Here is a 25,465-nt window from a genome sequence, read left to right on the forward strand (position 1 = left end):
GAAAGGTTACAAACTGTATAGTTTATAGAAAATTGCTAGCAGATGTTGTGTGCATAGGAGGGTATATATAAGATATAATATATATGTATATATATATATATATATATATATATACAGTACTGTGCAAAAGTTTTAGGCAGGTGTGAAAAAATGCTGTAAACTAAGAATGCTTTCAAAAATGGAAGTGTTAACAGTTTATTTTCATCAATTCTTCATAAATTAACAAAATGCAGTGAAGGAACAGAAGAAAATTCTAAATTAAATCAATATTTGGTGTGACTACCCTTTGCCTTCAAAATAGCATCAATTCTTCCAGATACACTTGCGCACAGTTTTCTGAAGGAACTTGGCTGGTAAATTGTTCTAAACATCTTGGAGAACTAACCACAGATCTTCTGTGGATGTAGGCTTCCTAAAATTCTTCTGTCTCTTCATGTTAACCCAGACAGACTCGATGATGTAGAGATCAGGGCTCTGTGGGGGTCATACCATCACTTGCAGGACTTTCTGTTCTTCTTTAAGCTGAAGATAGTTGTTAATGACATTGGCTGTATGTTTGGGGTTATGTTCCTGCTGCAGAATACATTTGGTGCCAATCATACGCCTCCCTGATTGTATTGCATGATGGATTAGTATCTGCCTGTATTTCTCAGCATTGAAGACACCATTCATCCTGACCAAATCTCCAACTCCACCTGCAGAAATGCAGCCCCAAACTGGAAAGGAACCTCTACCATGCTTCACTGTTGCCTGCAGACTCTCATTATTGTACCTCTCTCCAGCCCTTCGGCGAACAAACTGCCTTCTTCTACAGCCAAATATTTCTAATTTTGACTCATCAGTCCAGAGCACCTTCTGCCATGTTTCTGCACCCCAGTTTCTATGTTTTCGTGCTTAGTTCAGTCACTTGGCCTTGTTTCCTTATCGGGGTAGAGCTTTTTGGCTGCAACTCTTCCATGAAGACCACTTCTGGCCAGACTTCCCCGGACAGTAAATGTCTGTACCTGGGTACCACTGGTTTCTGCCAGTTCTGAGCTGATGCCACTGCTTGAAATCTTCCGATTTCGAAGGTAAATAAGCTTGATGTGTTTTTCATCAGCTGCATTAAGTTTCCTTGGCTGACCACTGCGTCTACGATCCTCTACGTCTTCTTCAAAAGAGCTTGAACTGCACATTTTGAAACCCCTGTCTGCTTTGAAATCTTTGTCTGGGAGAGACCCTGCTGATGCAGTATAACTACGTTGTGTCTTGTTGCTGTGCTCAGTCTTACCATGTAAATGGATCAAAAATAAACATTTATTGTTTACATTTTTCAAAGCATTCTTAGTTCATAGCATTTTTTTACACCTGCCTAAAACTTTTGCACAGTACTGTATATATATATATAAATACACACAAACACACACACACACACACACACACACACACACACACACACACACACACACACACACACACACACACACATACACACACACACACACACATACACACACACACACACACTCACACACACACTCACACACACACACACACACACACACACACACACATATACAAACACACACACACACACACATACACACGCACACACGCACACACACACACACATATACAAACACACACACACACACACATACACACGCACACACGCACACACACACACACACACACACCCACCCTCCCTAGTCATTCTGGATCCTCCATAGTGGGTTTTCTCTACGGTAGCCAAGAATCAACTAACCCTGCAAGCATCAGGTTTTGTATACCCACATGCATGGATAAATTCACAGGCTTAAGGCTTAAGGTAACCATCATCGCACCAGTTGTAACCATCATCGCACCAGGTGTAACAATCATCACATTAGGTGTAACCATCATCGCACCAGGTTTAACCATCATCACACCAGGTTTAACCATCATCACACCAGGTGTAACCATCATCACACCAGGTGTAACCATCATCACACCAGGTTTAACCATCATCACACCAGGTGTAACCATTATCACACCAGGTTTAACCATCTTCACACCAGGTTTAACCATCATCACACCAGGTTTAAGATAAAAACGCACAAAAAGCAACCTCTAGTCTAGTGGCATATTTGTGATTCTAAAAGATAAACAGAACAAATTAAAAAATATCTTTTAATATATTTATTTGAATAGAACATTTTAACAAGAAGGGACATTTGAATGAAATGCCCATTTTGAATGGGTTGTAAGGTAGATATTGTTGTAATTTATTTTGGGGATGGTCTTCTGGAATTCAAATCCATATTTTCCATTTTAGGTTGAAATACGTGATTAAAGACAGTGAAAAAACAGTGCACTTTGTCCTGTGTTATAAAAAATAACACCCCGGCTGTAATGGTTCATTCATTGCTTTTGGCCTGTGGCTGAAACAGCATGATGTTATTTCACAGGATTCTCACTTGGGGTTATTTTATTGTATTTGTTTTCAAATAGCTTATCTCATTGTTTTCCTTACTCAGCTTCTAGATAATTTTCCTCGTACCAATGATTATGCACATTAAACACTTATCCTCCCTGTCCCTCTCTCTCTTCCATCTCCAATCGTCAGGTGTTTCATAGGAGTTTCATCATACAGCAGCTATACCCTTAATTGCTGTTATCTATTGCCTGAGATTGGAAAAGCCCCACAGCTGTTGTAAGCAACTGTTATTCCCTCTGCTCGCAGACTCCGCAGTCAGCTAATTAGCAGGACTGAGCAGGTGGCTGTTGCTTGGTCACTGCAAGCAGGAAAAACAGTTATGAAAACTACTATAGTACGCACGCACGCACGCACACACACACACAGGAGGATCCCACCTAACTAAAGCCCTCATTAAGGAAGAGCAGCACTGCCACAACCACAGCCAGAGCTAATAATCAGCTTGGCTCCTGGAAAGCAGACACAGAATTCCCATGACTGGATGAAACAGGAAATCAACACAGTGCAATGTCATCTCACGTGCAGCATAACCAAACAACACACCTGAAATGCAGCAGAAACATATTTATCGTGCTGGCTTGTTATAGTCAAACTATTTGACCTATTTTACTTGAAGGATTATTATTAAGCAAGAAGAGGTATCTGGTGCCCCGCTATTTGTCTTTCTTTCTCTGTTTTTTTATAATGTGTCCTGAGAGCAATGGACCTCATTCTCGAATGCAGTTAAGAAGAAATCTCTTTACTCCACTTCCGAAGTTCCCGGGACAATTCTGGCATTCTGGAAGGTTTTCTTATCTGGGATTTGTTTTCAGCTAAGAACAGGATTTAGAAATGTGGGAAAGCAGCTGTAGAAAGGCCAGATTGGAGTACGCCCATGTTCTTAAGGGCTGAATTTGTGAGAAATCGTTGGTGATTGCGTTCACACAAATCCTCTGATTTAAAATAATTCTAATAATAACAAGTACGAAGAAAATTTCTACCATTAACAATTACGTCTTACATTTATGGCCATGATTCTACGAGGCATCGTGATGTCCTAAAAAAAAATAAAAGCACTACACGAACACGGCAAATGACAGTGAATAAATAAATAAGCACATAGTGGAATAGAATGGACACATACATTCTGCAACAGTACCTCCACCTCTGCACCAGTGAGGTAAGGTCTGTTTTTACTGGCCGGTGCACCACCTGTGTTCGCTTTCTGTTTTGACATTATTTTGATCAGTCTCAAGGTGCTTTCGCGTTGCCTGTGAATTCTGTTTGCATGCAGCTCTGTAGTTGCATGCCCTTATAAGAAGCTGGCGGGGCGTTTATGTATGCAAATTCTGGTGTACGAGAACGCATGTTCAATTTAAGAATCAGTGCGAAGCTAAGAACACATTTCCACATGTCCATGAATCCGTCTCCCTCTATCCATCTCACTCTCTCTTCTCTCTCTCTCTCTCTCTCTCTGTCTGTGTCTACCCCTCTCTTTCTCTCTCTCTCTCTCTCTGTCTCATGCCCTCCACTTGGATGCCTTGCTGTGTCCCTAAGCACTAATAGGTGTGAAACAAGGAAGGACAAGTGGAGATAGAGGAGATTGACATCGATGTCACTCATTCAATTTTAGCACTGCATCCAGGCAGCATTCAGGACACAGTTTTGTCACACGCAGCCAACTTCTTCATGGATATATTTGCTTGCGGTGACCTGCACCACCGTGAGATGAAGGGCAAACCATATCTCGTATTGCTGTTTCTGGGATAATGGCACGCAGCTGTTACCAGGCAAATGGCAATAAAATCACATCACATCACTTCAGAAGGACTGTCAATCATTTTCTCCACAATAGAAAATTATAGACCCCAGTTAGTATGTCTGGCACAGTATGCGTCCATTCTCTGTCTGCATATGAATAGACGGTTAAAAGAGGGAGCTCCTTTTTTGAAACTCCATTAGTGGAAAATGAGTGTGTGCCAGTGGGATCCCTCAGCATTACAGACATCCAGTGCCTGGCTCTGGGGAATGTGTTAAGTTAAAGCGGATTTTACTGGATTTCACTGACCTTAATTGAGAGCCAATTATCACTGATGCGTGTTCCTAATCTATAGAATCTGTATAAAGGAAAGCAACCTAGGGGCGAACTGGGATTTTCTAAACCTAAACAGATTAATTTGCCCAATGATTGTGTTCAGATTGGACAAGTTCAACAATCACCTCTTCATTACAGGCTTTCAGAGCTTTTCTGTGTCGATGGAGCACAGAGCTAAATAGTGAGCAGCTATTATCTGTTGCTCTGTTCATCAACTGAGGTAATTATCCACTTCACTGTGAAGCAAATATCTCACATTACATCCTTAAAATCAACAACTGTCGCGCTCCCTTCGTCGCGCTGCATGAACAGTACACTAACTACCATGGGATTGTGTACATCATGCCAATTGGCCAGTGAATTGGGAAAAAAACAGGAAACCACACTTTGCACTTGAGTGATTGCTCTTGGGCCTGACTCACGGTAAAATCACACTCCTGTGTGAATGCCTTCTTAATCAACTCAGATGTGTGTGTGCGACAGAAGTCATCAAGTAGGAGCACTGACCGCCATACACGATTGACCCACGTGATTTTGGTCAGAGCACCAATTATCCTGCTACAAGGCTCAAGGCTGCATGAGGGGACTGCTCTGTGTGTGTGTGTGTGTGTGTGTGTGTGTGTGTGTGTGTGTGTGTGTGTGTGTGCGTGCGCTCTGGGGCCATCTGTGTGTATAGTGATGTGGAATGATGGATTCATCTTACATGCATTTAAAGATCTAAGGGCACTTTGCTAGGCCAGTAGATCAAAATGCACATAATCTAGACTGAATTTTGTCATGCAAAAGTAATGATAAAATTTACATTCAAATTTCCGAGAAAAACTTAGTTTGATTGTGTTAAAAACAAGTCACCATATTCAAACATTTAGATTTATAAGTGAAAAGAAATCTAAATTCCTTAATAATTATCAGCACAGCTCTGTATTCCATTACAACCAGGCAATATACCTGATCTTCAAATGATAGCGCCTGTCCAACATCACGGGGGAAGCCATCGATGACAATTCCAGTGGCATCCGGTATCTTCATAATTTTCTGTTTGATTTCAGTTATAGTTGTCTCCTGTGTGGGAAAAATAAATTGCTCTGATCAATCATTCAATCAATTATGAAGAATTGATCAATAATTCAAAATTACCTTAAGCCTGCGGACGTTCAAGCGGACATAATACAAAAACAACCGAGTTGTGGAATATCTGTGCTGCATCTGCTGTGAGTCAAAAACTGTTGAACCATATGTCTCCCAAATCTGTGTCACATTTTTTCTCAACTGAGTGTGAAAAGCCTAATAGCTACACTAATATTCAGAATGGAATTCTCTTCTGGGGAAAGTATTCCGGGTCAATGTTGCAAAGTGTCTGTAAGCATTCTTATTCAACTCCAAGCCTTCGGAAATTGTAATATGCTTAACTGTCAGTTACCAAAATATGGATTAATTGCAAGTGACACTGTGCACATGCAAGTTAGTAAAAGGTTGAACTGTGGGTATTCTAAATGCAACTAAGATATGACTGAATGTGCAAGCAGGAGAAATGTGCAGACTGAGCTTATTCAGACATAATGTGAACTTTAATGTGAACTTTAATGGGCTAAAAAAGCAGGGAGTTAAGAACCCGTCTAAAAATATCTACAACATCAATCATAATTTGCTCCACAGTAACAAACACGGGAAGACAACTCCCCTTAACCAAATGTCCTCTTCCTCTGCTAGACAGATGGCTGGATCAGGGCATTTTTCTTCTAAAGCAGACTCGCAAGAGCCTTCACCAACACGGTGATGCTTAAATCTGTCCTAGCCTTTGCATCGATGCATTATGCATACAATTAAAAGGTATTTCAAAATCATGTTGAGTATCTGTGATGACTTTCTGTAATACTGGGGATAAATTATCAGATCAGATTCGTTGAAATGTTAAAAGCTGAATCAGTGTCGTTATGTATCTCCATCTTGGCTCTTAGTCATCTAAACATGCATAAAGAGATACTGAATTTCACTACTATTGCCAGCCAGCACTGTTTGTCTCCTGCTAATACCACCTCATTTTAAAGTCAGTGGGGATATCTAGGGTACTCTCTAACATGTAATCTCTGCATCTTTCCTTCTCTCATTCAGATGGATTTAGAACTGTAGAATCAGATGGGAGCCAGAAGGCATTCCTATTCTAGGGAGGAAGCAACGAGCTACAAAAACAACCATTTTGAAAGTGCAATGTGTAAGCATACGACATGATACTGTTTGAGAGTCTGAACAAGCTGTCCTTATTGGGTAAAAAACACACTGACCACTTGTTCTACTCTGTCTCTTTGAGCTCTAACCCTTTCCCTCAATGTCTCAATTACTTCTATCTGATTGTGTCTCTGTGCTGACAGATTTGGTGTCAGTGGTGTAGATTTAATTTCAACATTGTATGTTAAAGGAACAATGACTAAAAGATGAATTAGACATTTTTAGCTCATATATTTCTGTAAGCTAAATCAAGCTCAAGCACTTGTGAAGAATCTATCTGCCTATTATGTGTTACTTTTCACACCACAAGGAAGTTGTCATCTATTATATGAATTAGATTGCTAGGATGTGTTGGATAGGACCTGTTGCACAACGTGTACTGAATTTCAGTCTATGAATATTCAGAAAACGTTTTAACAAATTATAACAAAACATTTGCCTTCCTGCAAACCAAAACATGTGTGGATACGACAACAGCAGCACCAGTGAAATACTAGAGGAATGCCTCACTCTAGTACTAGGTGTTAAACCCTAAATGTTCTAGATTAGTACAACAACATAGGACTTCCCTTAGACAAAAATATGTCCCTCTGTTTGCCTTCATCAAGGATCATAAACTGTAGTTGCAGTGCCAATTACTATGGGAGGGGTAAATACGCAGACATATTCACGCCCTGACTATGCCTAGGCCTATGATTGGGCTTTTGTTATGCACTTCCCACTGCTCAGCACTCATAAAAAGTTTGCTTGTTTGAAAACCTGTTGGCTTGTCTTGTACTCTACCCTCCTAGGAAAAAGTGAAAGGAAAAGCTTTTTCCTGTCCTCCAGACTGTTTTATGGAGTTGTGGCTGCGTCACACTATAACAGCAGGTAATGAATATTCTATTTCACATGCCGGCACATGAAAGCAGTGTGCCACGTTCTCTCTCGGCTCTAAACTGACAAGGCCTGCCACCAATGACCCAAACCAACACAATCAATCACTCTATTTTGACAAGTCTCATTCTTTTATCTGTATTGGGTGACACACATTCTCCTTCTCTCCTCATACCTGCGGGGCCAGCTCCCCGTTCGTGATAATCTTTGCAATCAGGCTCCATTTCCTGTTGCTGGTAGCATTGTGAATCATCTTCTTTCTCAGCAACTCCCCCACAGAGACATACTCAAAGCCGTAGCGCTCTGCGATCTTCAGACTCTGCGTGCCTTTGCCGCTGCCAGGGCCACCTATGAGGAACAGATGAGATGCCACTTAGTGCCAAACCACGCAGGCTCATTAGGCTTGGAGTGCATACCGAACACATGTACATACAAGTAACCCTTTACTAACTGGTCATCCATACTGTTACGGAAATGAGAGTCCACCTCGACTGAAACATGAAGTGATGCTAATAACGACATGTATAAGGTTAAATGAATTGCATGACATTGTTGTCAATATGCATCCAACATTTGGAAACACTGTCACAAATGATCGGAAAACAGGCCTACGTAATCTCACACATTCACATTCACATCCAAAGGCTCCTTTAGATGCAAAAACAGTGCTTCAAATAGAGCTGACTCACATACACACACACACACACAAACTTGTGCCTTCCACAACATTTATCTTTGTCACTGTGCTTTATTCACTGTCTGCATCTAAATAAGATCTGCTCTGAAAGGGTATCTTCTAGTTTCCAAAAAACACTGTGGCATTCTGTTAGAGAGAGAGAGAGAGAGAGAGAGAGAGAGAGAGAGAGAGAGAGAGAGAGAGAGAGAGAGAGAGATGATGATGGCGCATTTACCAATGACAAGGATCACTTTGGGGCGAGCCCTGGACGGATCAAACACCTCATACTCCTCAATGAGCTCCGCTGTTTCCGACAGGTCTGAGTCACTCTCGATGGAGAACTGGTGGATTGGGGGGAGGCGCTCGTACCTCCTATAGGGAAAGTTGGGGCTGTCTGGCAGAACTGGAATGGGGAGCACGACAACACATGACATATTAATAGAGAGATCAATGAAAACAGATCCAGACCCGCAATGCAGTGAGACAACGATCTGGCCTGTTGAAGCATTGTACATCATCACTGTCTATCTGGAACATTTCATCAAATATTAGCTGTCAAGCTGAAAACCAAACTTGATGAAAAAAATACAGGCGGGATACTGGTTAAACTAAGCACAAATGCAGATGTAGCACACAAACACACACACACACACACACACACACACACACACACACACACACGCACACACACACGCACACACACACACACACACACACACACACACACACACACACACACACACACAAACACCGTAAAACACATGATATGCAATATAGATAAAACTACAATATTAACCCCAGTAAATCAGACCACATTGACCAAGGTTTCTAACTGAAACTAACAGATTTGCCATGCAAATCCATCTGAATGGGTTTCTTTGTAGAGTATCCCCACCTTCATTTCCCTATCTTTTTGCCTGAAGTCTCAGTACAGATTTTATGCTTGGCCATATTTCCTCAACTGATTAAAGTTTCTTCCCTGCATTAGACTGCATTTAGTCCACTGTGCTTCCAGGCAGGAGTCTGAGGAGACACTGGTCGTTTGCATGTATATTTGAACCATTATCAAATTTGACAGGCAGATTAGTTTCCCTCTTCCTGTCCTACATACCATTTCGGAAGAAAGACCTCCGTGACTGGCCTCCATTGAGGGGAGGCAAAGACTTCTTCTCTTGTCCTACAAAGGTGTCCCATCTGACTTTCTCTGTGCCTCCCAGCTCTCTCACTTTCTTCAGGCAGGTCTCCAGGTAATCGATAGGGTCTTCTGGCCGGTAATACATCAAACCTGTCAGCAGGCTCTGAGTACCCAACAAAGATTGAATGAAAACCAAAATGAGTGAATTGATTGTTTTATAGTGCACAGAGAGAGAGAGAGAGAAAGAAAGAGAGAAAGAGAAGTACAACTGCTGTTGCCTTAAGTTCATTTTCAGAGTCTTCTCGCTGAAATCTTTTCAAGCTATATAATCCCCAATTGTTTTTGTTTCCTTGACCTGCTGTGTTTCCAGTGTTCTCATGCATCCTTCCAAGTCGGTCCCCTCCCTCTTTAACTACTAGAGCTCCTTTCCACAATGTCTCTCTGCTATAATAACAATGAAATGGGATCACAGCCAAGAATGTGATATTATACTGAGATATCAACATCCTAACACAGACCAACAGAATCAATAGGCTATGTGAAAAGTTGCTGAAATATAAACTACCTTATATATCCTTTAATAGAACATGCTGGCAGTTTCATTCCTACAACAACGCTGAACGTAGCTACCATTTATCCACGAATCACTCATCAAATGTCTCGTCACAAATGCCTTCACATTTTTGACAAAGCAGACTTAAAATAGACTTCGTCATGAGTGTCCTTTTGATAAATTGACTCATGTAACTTATATGTTTATTTTACAATAACATTGAACAGTGTAGATAAACCGCCTGATAATCAGTGTCTGACAGCTTATTCAAGAGTCGGGAATTAGTAGCCTACTTATTGAGAGCGATTTATTATGGCAATAAAACGGTTAATTAAACATAGACTAAACACAAGACACTACTGGATAAGTGATAGGTTTTAATGGCAAACAATACAATTATGGTCGTCTACTACCAATAACGATATATGTCCGAAAATATCTAGCCACATTTATGCACGACATAGCCTACATAACCAAGTTGAAATCGTCGCCTTATTCTTTGCTGAAGAAAATACCCAAGGATTAAAAATGAATTTAACAAGATGTTTCTAGGCAAACGCTGTATTGGTTCATTTCAAATTATGTCAAAATGTGTCTGGCTTCCATGTGCTTAAATATTAATAAAACTCTTTAAAGAAGTGAAGACCCTTCAAACAGTGCATCGCATAGGCTACATCTTACCTCAAACAGTTGAGGTATCTCCCTTCTTGAGAGATATTCCTTTGCATCGTTGGTATTCATTGTCGTCTTGACAGGTAACAAGAGTCTTTTGATAAAATGTTAGTTAGATAAGATTAAAATACTTTGCGGTTTGGTCTCTGTCAATGTGTTTATGGATGGGACTCCGCGTAGTCGGAGCTTAAATACATATTCCCTCTGACTGCTGGATTCCAGAAAACAGTGCTTCTCGCCTTAGCGCGGAACCGGTTGGTGTCCATGTGACTTGCTGCTTTCCAACCAACCCCTCAATTCATTCTTATTTAAAAGTCGAACGTCTCGCTTGCTGCAAAAGGGAAAGAGTAACCTACGCGCAATGTCAAGCGCTGCGATGCAGAATGAGATGATTAGTCGAGTGGAGATGATTGGTTCCCACAATCGTTTTGCCTCCAATAAACTCAAGTCCATATATTCCTAAAGGGCAATTTCACACGGAGAGAGACACGGAACTTCTCTGGATTTCCCACATGATGTTTTTGTGACGTTATGTCTGAGTCCATGGGGTAAAGCTTACCGTTTATTAATTTTAAACAGATAAAATACCACATAAGAAATTGGATGCATCCACCACCCATGAAGCACGCAGCATCTGTTTAATTAACATTCGCTTTCGCTGTGATCAGACCCCCCCATATAAGCTACTACACAAGCCGACTTTGATACATTCTACTGAGGGCTCCGTCTGGTCGCTTTAACTGCAGCTGTGTAGGGTCAATTCGCAAAGTTTATGCATTTTTGGCACTCATCCATGAGTCAGTGCTTTCCATTTGGTTGTGGAAGCCGTTTCACTGCATAATTGAAGTTATCAGAAATGAAACTATTGGTAAGGAATGCCATAGTCATTATGTAAACAATTATTCTTATTTTAATTTAATTTAATTTATCTTAGCTTTTATTATTATTTACGTTTGGTTTTATTTATTTGTCCCCCTTTAACCTCGATATAAATCTACAAAAGTGCATGAATGACAAGTGTATCTGCCATCAAGAAGGATGGTTTCATCAACACTTTAACTATTGTAAGTAGCCTAACCCATTTCTACAGCCAACATTACAGTGGGGTCAGTATAATAAAATATATAATATTAGGCCTACTGAGCAGAAGATGGGATAAAATAATGAGGACTATCTGCAGTGTGCAGTATCTTACATCTGGAATAAGATGGAACTCTAAATATAATTTAATAACTGTGCAATAGATTTTAATCCATAGCAGTGAGTGGTATGTCATGTACTTTAAGTGCTTTGTCATAGCATACATTTGTGCATATATGGCCTTCATCTCACCGTCTGAGGACCATCAATATTTACAAACTTGTGATTGCTGAGTTCTGTGCACAAATGGGCTCACTGAAGGTCATTGTCTGAAATTAATTTAGGCTCCATCTCAAAGTTTGAAGCACCAAACTACTGTACGGTGGGGAATTTGAGTCATCAGTGCTAGGATACGGTGGGGGAACATCTTACTTCTTTCTGTGGTATGCGGACTTTGGTTCATTGCAAGCCAATGCAAATAGCTAAGATGTACATCCTTTCCAGCTGACAGATGCTTGTTGAATTATTGAATATATATATATAGGGGCATTGTCTTGCAGTGGCTTAATAAAATGTTTTACATACCAGCAACATCGGTCATCTTTAGCAGCTGCAACACAGTCATTGGGGAGTGCAGAACATTTTTTTCTTATTATTTTAAAGGTTTGGTGCGGAATGGACTCTCTCACTCTATAAATTATAGAACATTTTCATTCTGCTGTTGGACCAAGTACCCCTTTTTTTTTGGAAATAATGTAAGTGTTTGGATCTGAAAGCTTAATATAAGGGATACCTTTTTATTTATTTTATGAATAATATATTATTAACATATCAATTAAAATATTACATTCCTAAAAAGACTGTTGAGTGTATTTGTGATTTAAATATATATATTCATATTAAAAATGAATAAATACTGAATATTTAGTTGACAAATAGACGCAACAGTTCTGGACCAGTGTACTTTTATTTTGAAATCTCAGTAGCCAAAATACACTACAGGAAGTGATGGTGTGTCAACCGGTGACAACAGCTAACCTGCTAGGGAAGAGATGATGAGCAACGCAAAAATATTAGGAATACTCTCAGTTTCTTTCTTGTTACTTTATCTGTCAAGCGCCCAAAGTAATGATGTGGAGGTATGTGTTCTTTTCAATCCCTCTGGTAAGGTTTCTCTAACTTATGTGCCATTGAATAGCTATGGACATTGTCCTGCTTGATGGCATAATAGCTAACGTTAGCCAGCTGTCTTCTTGTCATTTTCATTGTCATGCATCATTGTATGTATAGCCCAGAGAAATGTGTGATTCAACACTCATTTCTCAACTGTTTGATACGAGTATGCTACTGACAGCATCTGTGGAAAGCGGTTTAAAGACCAGCCAAAGGAACATTTTAAACTGCATCTAGCACAACTCCAAGATTCAAAGACCATCCAAAAAGATATTGTCTTTGCCTTGTTGATAGCCTGCATTTAGGATAGAAACATTTTGCAACAATTTTACCGTAAAATAACAGCTTCAAAATCATTTTGGTGGTACACTGACTTGTAATACAGAGAATGGCATCTGCGCATCTGCCACGGGAACTACGCACCACCTCACACAACAACTAGACCCATGCGCTACCTATAAAAGGACGCTAGCACAGTATTCTCTGTATTGACATCATCTCAGTCCAGTAATCCTTAGAATTGTGCAACCTTGAAAACCTAACCTAAATTACACTGTCCAGTAGTGATGCGCGAGAGGGCGTTATTTTAACACCCGCCCCAACCCGACCCAAGAAATTTTCCAAACCGCCCCGCCCGACCCGTGGGGAATTCTGAAGCAGCCCGCCCGACCCGCCCAATTTGACCCGCAAAAAAATTAAAATAATAATAACAACAAATACAATACAAAGCCTGGGGCTGAGGGCTATGCTTAATTTAACACGTAACTAAATGAGAAGGATTTGCGCTAAATTCGCATTATTGTGAAACTTCAACGGCAGGTCTAGGCTACATCAAACAACAACAACAACGACAGCTTTACGCAATTATTTATTGAAGAACTGTTAACAAATGCGTGGAAGACATAGCCTATGTCTATGAATGTCGTAACAGATTTGATGTAGCCTACCTGTTTTATGCCCATCATATTTGTACTGCGCTTCACATTGAAGACACATGACATAGGCTGCAATGGTGTCATCGGACAGCACGACTTGTCCAAATGTTTCCCACACCTTGCTCTTTTGGTCGGCTTTCCGTACAACCTTTGCATCGCCTTTTTTAATATTCTCTCTTATAAGCCATTATAAGCTCTTATAAGCCATTATTGGAGTCCTCCTAGAAGTTTTGGCGGTGCAAACAAAAACTACGGATGGCGTGTTGGGATAAACTAACCGGAGCTGTATCTTAAACTATACCATTCTAAAAGGTAACATAATTTTACAAAATATAAAGTATAGAATAAAATGTGAGGTGGACACCCATGTTGTGTAGCCTATCTCAGACGACTAGCAGGAGTGGGAGCTTTGAGTGCAATAACTTTGTGACAGTGGGATCCATCCATTCATATTGATGTGAATCAATCAATTGCACCCGTGAGGCAAGTGTGAGTTTGATAGAATGAGCCCGGTCTGCTCATATACAAAAGCTAACATTAAAGTGAATTGGAGTTAACTTGCGGCCATCACCATTGTATTACAAGCACTGACAACATTTGAGAAGGTAGCCTAAACCTGGCGATTCTCTCACCTTCTGTCTTTTACTTTTGAATAATGGAACTTATAAACACGTAGTTTTAAAGCGCTGTGGCCGTCATTAAAAGATGTATCAATAAACAAACTTCTGCATCATGTGATCTGTTTTTTTCGCAACTGGTACTGAATTGCCAACCTTTGTATTTCGGGTAACACATGTTTTCATAACATCAAGCCTTTCGCCCACTGCACTTTCATGCTGTGGTATGGTTTTTTCCTTTGTCCCGCTGCAATAAACACGCTTACTTCACTCAAAATAAAAACAAATCCCTTGTGTATCTTACGTGCTTACGGTTCTGCGTTAAAAACCGAGCATAAAACGACCTTTAGTCTGTTTGCACTCCAACTAGTGGGATGTATGCAATTGATAAGTTTTGTAGGCTAACGCAAAATTGCGATTTCACCTATGTATTCCAAAAGTTCCGGGTTGCGGGTCTTGACCCGCCCCACCCGAACCCGCGATACTTAGAGAAATCTGCTACCCAACCCACCCGGCCCGCGGGTGCCCGCGGGTAATTGGGTAACCCGCGCATCACTACTGTCCAGTGTATGACGCCAACAGCCAATGTGAGCAGTATTTCAGCAAAATAAAACTTTATTTTTTTGTTATTCTTTGTTGATGTTCGAGTTCATCTCCGATGCTGCAATAAATAAAACTATGCAGAGACATATTTCTGTAAAATGTTGTGATATTAGGCTACTCCATTGCTGGCATGTCAGTTCACATGCTTCTTTTTGTGATAGTCTTTGCCGGTTCTATATCCTTCAGCTTGTCAACAAATGCAAGTGTACACTGTAAATATATTATTTTATTTTAATATATTATTATAATTTGTAGTAGTAGAACTTGTAGTATGTAAATATGCCAAACATGAGAGCTTGTTCAGACACGTTATGGTCTGAACACTTTTCAGTCTTTAATGTTTTACTCCTTGTGACTTTCAACACAATTTTTCACAATTTGATCTGATAACAGATGTTTTCCTATCCACACAACAGCAAGTACCACCAAGTTTATTCACAGGTGAAATTGTGTAGGGTTAAGTAGAATTTATGGTCGCTTTTCACGCAGAAACATAAGCACGTAAGATACATAAGAGCCACTTGCGCAGTTACATAACCCCCCTTACGTTCTTAAGTGCGTCCCCCAAAATTTGTGACTATCCGACAAAGCCACGCCGGCCCCACGCTGCTTGCAAACACTGTGATTGGCCTGCTAACCACAGCCTTTCATGAGTCTCACGTTTCCGGTTTCATAGCATACTACAGTCTTTTTTAGACCCAGAATGTTTTTTAATCATGAATAGCCTGCAGACTGTTTCACAAGCCTCTTCTTGTGGATTATGAACAAACAAAACAGAAGCCGTCCGAAGACATGAACTCCTTTACAAACCCTCTTTAAACACTTATAAGGACGCTCAAATGACAGCAAATTCATGGAGAGAATATCCCATTCTCACAGGAGACATCACCCGCAATTACTTGGAGAGAACGCGCTAATTCACCGAACATATACTTTCATATTCATTTTCCACCACCTGTTAGTCAAGTCATCCATTCATATTGATGTGAATCAATCAATTGCACCCGTGAGGCAAGTGTGAGTTTGATAGAATGAGCCCGGTCTGCTCATATACAAAAGCTAACATTAAAGTGAATTGGCGTTAACTTGCGGCCAACACCATTGTATTACAAGCACTGACAACATTTGAGAAGGTAGCCTAAACCTGGCGATTCTCTCACCTTCTGTCTTTCACTTTTGAATAATGGAACTTATAAACACGTAGTTTTAAAGCGCTGTGGCCGTCATTAAAAGATGTATCAATAAACAAACTTCTGCATCATGTGATCTGTTTTTTTCGCAACTTGTACTGAATTGCCAACCTTTGTATTTCGGGTAACACATGTTTTCATAACATCAAGCCTTTCGCCCACTGCACTTTCATGCTGTGGTATGGTTTTTTCCTTTGTCCCGCTGCAATAAACACGCTTACTTCACTCAAAATAAAAACAAATCCCTTGTGTATCTTAAGTGCTTACGGTTCTGCGTTAAAAACCGAGCATAAAACGACCTTTAGTCTGTTTGCACTCCAACTAGCTAAAACCCTTTCCCCCTTGTTGTAATTCAGGGCAGAGCTCGTCAGTTCTTCAGCAGTGGTCATACCAATAATTGGGCGGTTCTGGTGAGTAGAAAGCCAGTAGGGCTTTAGTTTTCACAATGTCATGTGTTTACATGATATATATAGTTCTGTAAAATTGTTTGTATATTTTTTTGTCATATGAATGCAGTGAATAGTTGTGTGTTTTGTTGTAATATTCTTCCCTTTAGGTGTGCACATCCAGATTCTGGTTTAACTACAGACACGTGGCCAACACTCTCTCAGTGTACAGAAGTGTGAAGAGACTGGGGATCCCAGATAGGTTAAAACAGTTTCTTACATTATGATATGTTTATATTATATAGGAAAAGTAGACTCTAGATTTTACTGTGCATTTACCCTTAGTAAGGACTAGCTAGAGGGTTTTCAGTACACATTTTCAGTACTTATACAATAGTTTAAATGGAGGTGTTAATGTTGAAAAGTGGCATAGGTAAATGGTGTACAGGTGTGTTAGAAGCAAGCTCCTAGAATCATGGCATCAGACGTATCTTTCCTTTCTGTGCTGGGAGGCCGTTAATCATGGAGCCTTTTTAATACATATCAGCCTGTCTTTAATTAGATCCTTCTGACCTTTCATTTCCATGGAAGTCTTGTTCCCGGCTGAATATTGATGTGTTCTCTATTATCTGCTTTACCTGTTTCACACTCCATCCTGCAAGTTGGTGTAGATGATGGCCACCTTGTGCATTAGTTAAACTCAAAATCATTAGAGACGTGTTGACCACATCGCAGACATCTAAAAGGGCTTCCTCCTGCATGGTGATTCTAATATGAAGCTACTCACACTACTGTTTTTTTTTTTAGTCACATTGTTCTGATGCTTGCGGATGATATGGCCTGTAACCATAGAAACCCCAAACCAGCCACAGTGTTTAGCCACAAAAACATGGAGTTGAATGTGTATGGCGACGACGTGGAGGTGGATTATCGGGGATATGAGGTGAGGCTACGAGCTGTTCTCACAGCCCTACGTGTGTTGGGTCACTGCATGTGAAGTACTCTCCTAATCAACTCTCCTAATTGTTCTTCCTGTTTCCCCTTTTTAATCTAGATTGATTTTGTTATTGTCATCACTGTTGTGTAGACACGGTGGTCTCTTTGAATATAATGTTTGAACACATGAGGTCTGTGTCTGAAGTGGTTTGCCCTGGCATGACTAAATGATGTTACACTTATGTATTGTCAAGATTTATTTAACATTCATTTTTTTTTAAATTTACAGTTACCCTTTAACACTGCAAACATAAATTACTTCTCCACGTCTAACAGTAATAATTGTAATGATAGTTTTTGAATGAAAATCTACATAATAAATGGAATATGTTTGAGGAGTAGATGAAGCAGGCTAATTGAGTCCTAGGTCAATACTCTCAATAATTTGGTAGCCATTGTACTTTGTAATTTCTCCAGGTGACGGTGGAGAATTTCCTTAGAGTTCTGACTGGAAGGCTGCCACCAAGTACTCCTCGGTCTAAGCGTCTGCTGTCAGACGACCACAGCAACATCTTGATATATTTGACCGGTAAGAATCACAGCCCTGTAATACTGGTAGTACCCATACAGCTGGTCATTGTTAACTCTGTTGCTAACCTTGCAGTTTTTTGTGGTACTGTGTATTTTTGTAAGGCCATGGAGGAAATGGCTTTTTGAAGTTCCAGGACTCCGAGGAGATCAGTAATGTGGAACTGGGGGATGCTTTTGAGCAGATGTGGCAAAAACGACGGTGAGCTACTGTTATGTTCATATTTTTCTTTTTTTGCTATTCATTTTTCTCACAGCTTGAAGTCCAACAGAAATGAATCCCCTTTTAGACTACAGCATAGACTCCAACGCACAATCGGCTGTGGCAATGACGTGGACTTTGCTGAATGTTGACATTTTGGCTACTTGGCTGCTAGCTGTTGATTATCGTCAGAACCAAGTCAGATGTTCAAGGCAGATGGCGTGTGGGGGCAACCAAATGGTGGCGTTTTCATCACTGCTCCATTTAATATTCATTGGATCCATGTGTTATGACCAGTGTGCACTTCCCATTAAGTACTCTGTGGTATCAGTGAAATGTATTTAAGGCCATTAGTTTCTCTGGCCTAAGAGTGTCCTAATACCCTCTTGGAACAAGAATAGAAAGGTGTTTTCAAAAGGTTTGAGGGTGTTACAGAAAGTATACTTTGCCAATATCGTTGTTTGCACTGACTACATAAAAAAGAAAAAAGAAAGAATGATGCCAATGTTGCTTGCTGTCCCTTTAACTTAATTACTTAACCTTAATTTACCAACTTAATGATTATAATGTGTATGAATCGATCCACAATGGACTAATAATACATTATGAGTTTAATTAGCCATGGCTGACCTTATATGGGCACTCTGTCTAGTTGGGCAGGCCTGGTCATACAGTGTTTTCAACAGGCTCCTGGTAACAGTAGTGAATGAATTTGAAGCTTGACTCACCCACTCACCACAGCCTCCCAAGAGGTGTTCTTATCGTTATATTTCTCCTCTGATTAGAGATTGGGTACTCAAAAGGTTCTTTTTGATCCCTGTGGTTGAAAGAGGAAGGAAGCAAACTAATTGTGTGTGTGTGTGTGTGTGTGTGTGTGTGTGTGTGTGTGTGTGTGTGTGTGTGTGTGTGTGTGTCTCTGTGTGTGTCTGTGTGTGTGTGTGTGTGTGTGTGTGTGTGTGTGTGTGTGTGTGTGTGTGTGCGTGCGCGTTTCCTCTCCTCTCATCTTCAGGTACCATGAGCTGCTCTTCATCATAGACACCTGCCAGGGCGCCTCCATGTATGAGAGGTTCTACTCCCCCAACATCATGGCTCTGGCCAGCAGCCAGGTCGGGGAGGACTCGCTCTCGGTAAGGACCTAGCAGTGTGTGAAATACTCTTGGCTAAAACCTGTTGAGTTTCTTAAATAATTTGCTCTGCAGGAAACCCTGCCATGATTGCAATTATTCCTCTAGCCCCCTTCATTGTCATTGCTGCTCATATCTGCTATTATGAATGATCACAGTTTGGGAAAAGTGATTATTTTCTACCCATACATGAAAAATGTAATTTTAAATGATTTTATAATGTAAGGGAGACATTCTTTATTTAACAACATCCTTTACAACTTCAAGTGTTTTTGGCCCCGGGGTCATTTAAGTATGGTTAACTATAATAATAATCAGCAGTTTGTGATTTTTCTCCACTCTCTTCTTATTGGTTGTAGCACCAGCCAGACCTGGCTATAGGAGTTCACCTGATGGACAGGTACACCTTTTACCTGCTGGAGTTCCTGGAGGACATCCACCCATCCAGCCAGGCTAACATGAATGACCTGGTAAGCCTTTTTGTGTGTGCGAGTGTGTTTGTTTACCCAGCTGTGTGTGTCTGCTTGTGTGTGTGTGTGTGTGTGTGTGTGTGTGTGTGTGTGTGTAGTAAGTGCCTTCATTGATAGCTTCAGAACAACAATGGGCATCATAATGGGATTTTTTTTTTATTAGCACTCTGGCAGGTCCTGTGTTCCCCCAGTATTCCTCCCTGCCTTGAGATGGTTCTTGGTCTCCCACATATATGCGCAGATAAAAGCCAGAGGCCCCGCTATGCCCACCTCTCAGGACATGCCACTTGAAAGAGAATGGGTGATCTCGCTGTAAGGTCACAGGCCTTTGAAGGTCACAGGAGGCATACTTTTAGTCTGCTCTTCTCAATTTATCTGAGTGGCCTATAGAGACCCCTGAGCCAGCATGCCTCACTCCTGTCAATATAAAGGCTCTGGGATTTGCACCAGGCCCCCCCTACCTCTATTCACTCATTGTGGATGAGCGTCGATATTATGGATTTTTTTTGGTTGACTGAAAAGATTTCTGTTCAGACAGAGGAGGTCCAGTCGGTCATATCAAAAGCATCTTGCTGCTTTGTTCCCGCTGTTGTCCTTTGACGTGGTAAATTGTAGAAAGGTGGCATTAGTGGCTAGTGAATTCAGCAGCTCAGCCTGAGTACACCATGAATCAAGTTGAAATATTGTCCCACTGGGCCTTTCACTAAATGACTGTTTTGAGGATTTTGAGGGCTCCTTTATATGAAATATGCTGATGTCCTAGTTAGGGATGAGAATTGATAAGATTTTAACGATTCCGATGCCTTATCGATTCTCTTATCGATTCGGGCAAGGGGTGAAAAAAAGAGCACAAACGAGTTTATTTACATTATTTTTCTTTTATATAACTTTCTATAATGCTGCACACACCATATACAGTATGTATTCATACGCATTTCAATTTTATAAATAACCAAAAACATTTATACATATTCCTCTTGAACTAAATATAAAACTGAAATTATTCTGTAGAAATTAAGATTAAAATAAAACTTACATAACTTAAATAAAATGTATTCTCTTTAATTTAAACATGTTCCTAGAAATTACAATGCTCCATTTTAAATGGTAGCCGAACTGAGCTGCTAAAAATGTAACTGACAGTGTCCAACATCGGTCATTCTGTTAAACAATTAAATGTTAAGTTTAATAATGGATCATTTTAGCTGATGATTTTTAATCCATTATTAAACTTAGCATTTCATTGTTTAACAGAATGGCCGATGTTGGACACTGTCATATAACTGACATACCTACACTAGCTTAGCTATAGAATCTTCCATTTTCAGCCCGAAGTTAGAATAATACGATGATGTTTAATAACGGGTTCACACGACAACGCGAACATTTGCGGATAACACACGCCCTCCGATAATTAACACCGATAAAACATTTTTCAAAACTGGACATTCAATCCAAACGTGAATGATCAATAATGGGAGACCAATGCCGGAGCTAAAATGTATGCTTCAAACAAAGGGACAGAAGATAACTTTATCGACTACACACAATGAAGGCAAATCGCTTCACACAGTGAGTGGTTGTGATCGCTTTTGAGGAGTTTACCTTAGAAAGTAAGAGATAAAGTGCTGACGTGAGCTGCTGCATGCATGGAACACATGACATTCCTGTAATTTAATTCCATGCTGTGTGTTCAAATGCTTACTCATATTTGTTGTATTTCCTCCCTTCGAGGAAATAGACTTTTTGCACACGTTACAAGTGGCGTATTTGTGTATCGTGTGAAATGCAGTCTGAAGAATCTATAAAAATGTGCGCATGCGCAACGTACAGAGGACCGCTACCAGAACCGCTAAAGAATTTGGCTGACGATTCCAAAGAATCGGTTCACTGGGAACCGGTTCTCGATTCCCATCCCTAGTCTTAGTTCTGCCTTTATAACTGGCTTTTGAATGCCCATCTTAAAGGCACGTTATGCTGCTTTTTACCATTCCAATTCTCTGAGGTATGGTTTGCCTCCTTAAAATTATCTTGATTGTATTTGATGGCAGAAATGTGTCATTATGGATCCCAAATCAAGTATCATTTTTATTTTTAACAGGGTCTCTGGTTTGTAAAACTTCTGTTTTATTACACAGATTCAGCCTCTTGCCTAAGGAAGAAACATTTGCACAGTGTGACATTTTGATAGTGCTCCCTTGCTCTCTGAAAAGTCTTGAACCAGCCAGACTTTAGACTGGTTTTAGACCCTATCAGCATACTTAAGACAGTGATTAATGGTTTCATCACAAAAATGATTATACCATTAGTGTGGTGATGGTGGTCATATAATTAAACTGGCAATGTAATGGATTCACTCTTCATGGAAGGAATGTGATAAAGGTTCTGCGGTCCGTTCTGGCAGTTCAACAATAAAAACACGGTGGTTTGTTTCTCCCTCAGCATGAATGTGAGGCCTTCCTTTGTCTCACTTAGTCGACACAGGGGGAATTTGAATGGTCCACAGTGAATTTTGAAGACGGCATTTTAATTGCAAATGCTTTCCCTTCAACTGCCTCATTACTGGCGTTAAGAAGGCTTGCAGCTGCTGATGCTACCTGCTGAAGGGTTCGTGGGAGGATGGTGGGGCCCATCGCCACTGCATGCTCACCCCAGCAGGTCCCCTTTTCCTCTTAGGTAGCATTGTCTGCTTTCAAAAAAGGGAAATATGTGTTTACCAATATTTAACCAGCACACAGACGCAGCTGTTATAACAAGAATTTCCCTAATTAGCAGATAGAGGTACTGCTATAATGTTGAGTGCAGGAGGTCTACTCTAACGAGAGGAATTTCCATGCCTGTAGGGTGGCATTCATTATTCACTTGGCATGATCTGATCTGGTATTTTTGTCTTTGCCCTCGTTTCTGTGTTACAGTTCAAAGTGTGCCCCAAGAGCCAGTGTGTGTCCACTCCAGGCCACCGTACAGACCTGTTCCAAAGAGAGCCTGGCAGCGTGCTCATCACTGACTTCTTCGGCAGCGTCCGCAAGGTGGAGATCACTACGGCAACCATTCATTTGCCAGCTGCGGCATCCCCTCTTCCAGAGGAAAAGGAATCAAGGTAAAATATTTACACACACAGATTAGTTTTTACTCCTCTGCCAGTTAAGTAAGTGTTTGAAGGAAAACAAGGGAAATTATTTTATAGAAAACAGAGGGAAATTATTTTGACAGATGGAAACTAGCTAACCTAGCTAATTCCGGTGCATTTACATTTTTTGGGCAAATGTTTACTGTCCTTCTTTAAATAAACGCATAAATAAAATAAAATTAAATAGTATTTAGGAGCAGTATAATTCTGAGAAACGGTAGCACTTCTCTTTCTTACTCTAGCAGGAAGCAGGAATCAAATGTCATGGTATCCCCAAAAAATTATACTGGAAGTCAAGGTGTCTGAGCTCTCCAGATATGATATTTTTTTTAATAACATGGCAGCATATTATAGTTGCTATATGTTGCTTAATGTTATCTGACTCTGATGGATCTTACATAAGAACCATGTAATTTATTGCAATGCTCAGTACAGTATAGCTCAGACATTCAATGAAACCAATTAATAATGTCATCATAATGTAATACCATCTTATCATATAATAGATTGAAATACATTTTCAGTTAATATTTCCATATTATTCCCCAGACATGTGTTGCCTCATGTAGGAGTTATAGAAACCGAAATTCTTCCTGCAGAGGAAACATGTTCAGTATGTATCATGGTATTTGGGCCACAGTAACAGTTTCAGTGTCTTTATATTTAAGTAAAAAATAAAAAAATATCGCCTGTTAAACAATACACTTAATTTGCCTACAGACAATACAAACTTTCCATTCAGACAATTTCATCATGACTGATTAGACCTGGGTTCTGTCTCTACTGTATGAAGAATGCTTCTTAGCTTTGACAACCTGTATATGTTTTGCCTTCCCATTTTCTTATAAACAGGGTACATACTTGGGATATGCAGTATTAAATGGGTCCGATCATCACAAAATCAGTCCAGTGTTGCCACAGTTCATTCTGTTCAGCGATTTGAAGGGAGAGCGTGTCTAAAATGACCCACCTGCCATTTTTCAAATTTGGCCGTAAATACAATAAAATAATATAATATATATAATATAATCTATCCATCTCCAAAGTTTTACACTATAAACTATAAATATGTCTTTGTAGGGCAAATACATGTGTAATGTGTTTTCTCAGGAAGTGGATATTATTGTTGTTTTACCTGTTCAAGAGCTCCTCATGAATATTAACTTAGAATTTTAGGAAAACAAAAGAGTTTTGTACAATGACAAAAGTGTCAATAACATTTTCAGCGCTCGTACCATCTCACCAGTTTTTTCAATGTGCTTCGACCACTCCTTTCCTTCACCTGCCTTCTCCTTTGCCCATTTTCAACCCCTGGAGGACTTCTTCCAAACCTTCATTGATAAGCTATCTAGATGAGTTAATACACTCCTTATTTAAATGAAACAGTAAACTCTCACCTTTGAAAGTCATTGTAGCCCATTGCTGAGCCCAGAGAGCAGCCTTGACCAGTGATCTATCGGTTATTGGCATACACTCTTGTCTGTGTGGTTGGCTATGTTCACAATACAGTATGTGACTATTTTAAACTAAAAAGTAAAACAAATAAATCAGTGACAAAGAAGTTTCCCATGATGTTACTTTTGGCGCCCCCATATGTGTGGTGTCTCTAGGTGCTGCCTTTGTTGAAAATCCCCCTTTTGTGCCATTGAGCACCAGTACAAATAATGTAGAGCATGCAGAATGTTGGTTTCGTGTAACTTACTGTAGGCCTACCTATGAGTAGCTGAGCAGTGGTAAGTGCTTAAGTGGTCAGTGGTAAGTGGCAGACTCAGATTTAAGCAACAACAGAACACCCACCGTCCTAACACTTAATCCAATCTAATACTGGAAAGGTGGATCCTTTGTGTCTGAAATTGCAACTCTGTAGAAGCAAAAAAAAAATGGCCTTCTGTTTGGAGTGAAGTTGCTTTCAGTGGGAGAATGCAGGTCTGTTGCTGGTTAGATTTCTCTGATCGATCTTAAAGGAGAATTCAAATATAGCCACAACTTCTGTGAAAGACAGAGTTACTTTGAATGACAGCAACTACTGACAGTTTACCAGTGGGGAATAGGAATAGGAATTTTTATAGGAATATTTTTGCACCGGGAGTCTTCCTGAATCTTGAACTAAGTATTTCCCAGTGCTGAAGCTGAATTCACAGTCTTGACTATATCCTTCAAACATGTCACAGTTAGTGTTGAGCATTTTAAACTAACACTTTGCAACATTTGACACTTTTTGAGGTATGGTTTTATAGACAACTAGTTTTGGTACCATCCACAAATTAATTTTGATATGGTCATGTGAAGGACAGATAAACACCTGTGTCTTCCCCACTAGCCATCCAGGATATGCCTTATGTAGTTCTGTATGCTAGGCTGGAA

General features: G+C 40.2%; 2 protein-coding genes across 2 annotated transcripts in view; one reads left to right on the plus strand and one right to left on the minus strand.

Moving 5' to 3' along the window:
• The window catches only part of ak5 (adenylate kinase 5), a 61,553-nt gene extending 50,739 nt beyond the window's left edge, over nt 1–10,814 (minus strand). The window contains exons 1-5 of the mRNA XM_080837152.1: nt 10,677–10,814; nt 9,419–9,605; nt 8,543–8,710; nt 7,807–7,979; nt 5,478–5,591 (exon numbers count right to left, since the gene is read on the minus strand). Coding sequence (XP_080693278.1) covers nt 5,478–5,591; nt 7,807–7,979; nt 8,543–8,710; nt 9,419–9,605; nt 10,677–10,736 — 702 coding nt within the window. The 5' untranslated portion in view covers nt 10,737–10,814. The remainder of the gene's footprint in view (nt 1–5,477; nt 5,592–7,806; nt 7,980–8,542; nt 8,711–9,418; nt 9,606–10,676) is intronic.
• Nucleotides 10,815–12,760: 1,946 nt separating this feature from the next.
• The window catches only part of pigk (phosphatidylinositol glycan anchor biosynthesis, class K), a 34,860-nt gene continuing 22,155 nt past the window's right edge, over nt 12,761–25,465 (plus strand). The window contains exons 1-9 of the mRNA XM_080836143.1: nt 12,761–12,886; nt 16,622–16,675; nt 16,822–16,913; nt 17,459–17,594; nt 18,065–18,176; nt 18,281–18,377; nt 19,387–19,504; nt 19,861–19,971; nt 22,887–23,071. Coding sequence (XP_080692269.1) covers nt 12,800–12,886; nt 16,622–16,675; nt 16,822–16,913; nt 17,459–17,594; nt 18,065–18,176; nt 18,281–18,377; nt 19,387–19,504; nt 19,861–19,971; nt 22,887–23,071 — 992 coding nt within the window. The 5' untranslated portion in view covers nt 12,761–12,799. The remainder of the gene's footprint in view (nt 12,887–16,621; nt 16,676–16,821; nt 16,914–17,458; nt 17,595–18,064; nt 18,177–18,280; nt 18,378–19,386; nt 19,505–19,860; nt 19,972–22,886; nt 23,072–25,465) is intronic.

Source organism: Sprattus sprattus (assembly GCF_963457725.1).
Source record: "Sprattus sprattus genome assembly, chromosome: 4".
Taxonomy (NCBI): domain Eukaryota; kingdom Metazoa; phylum Chordata; class Actinopteri; order Clupeiformes; family Clupeidae; genus Sprattus; species Sprattus sprattus.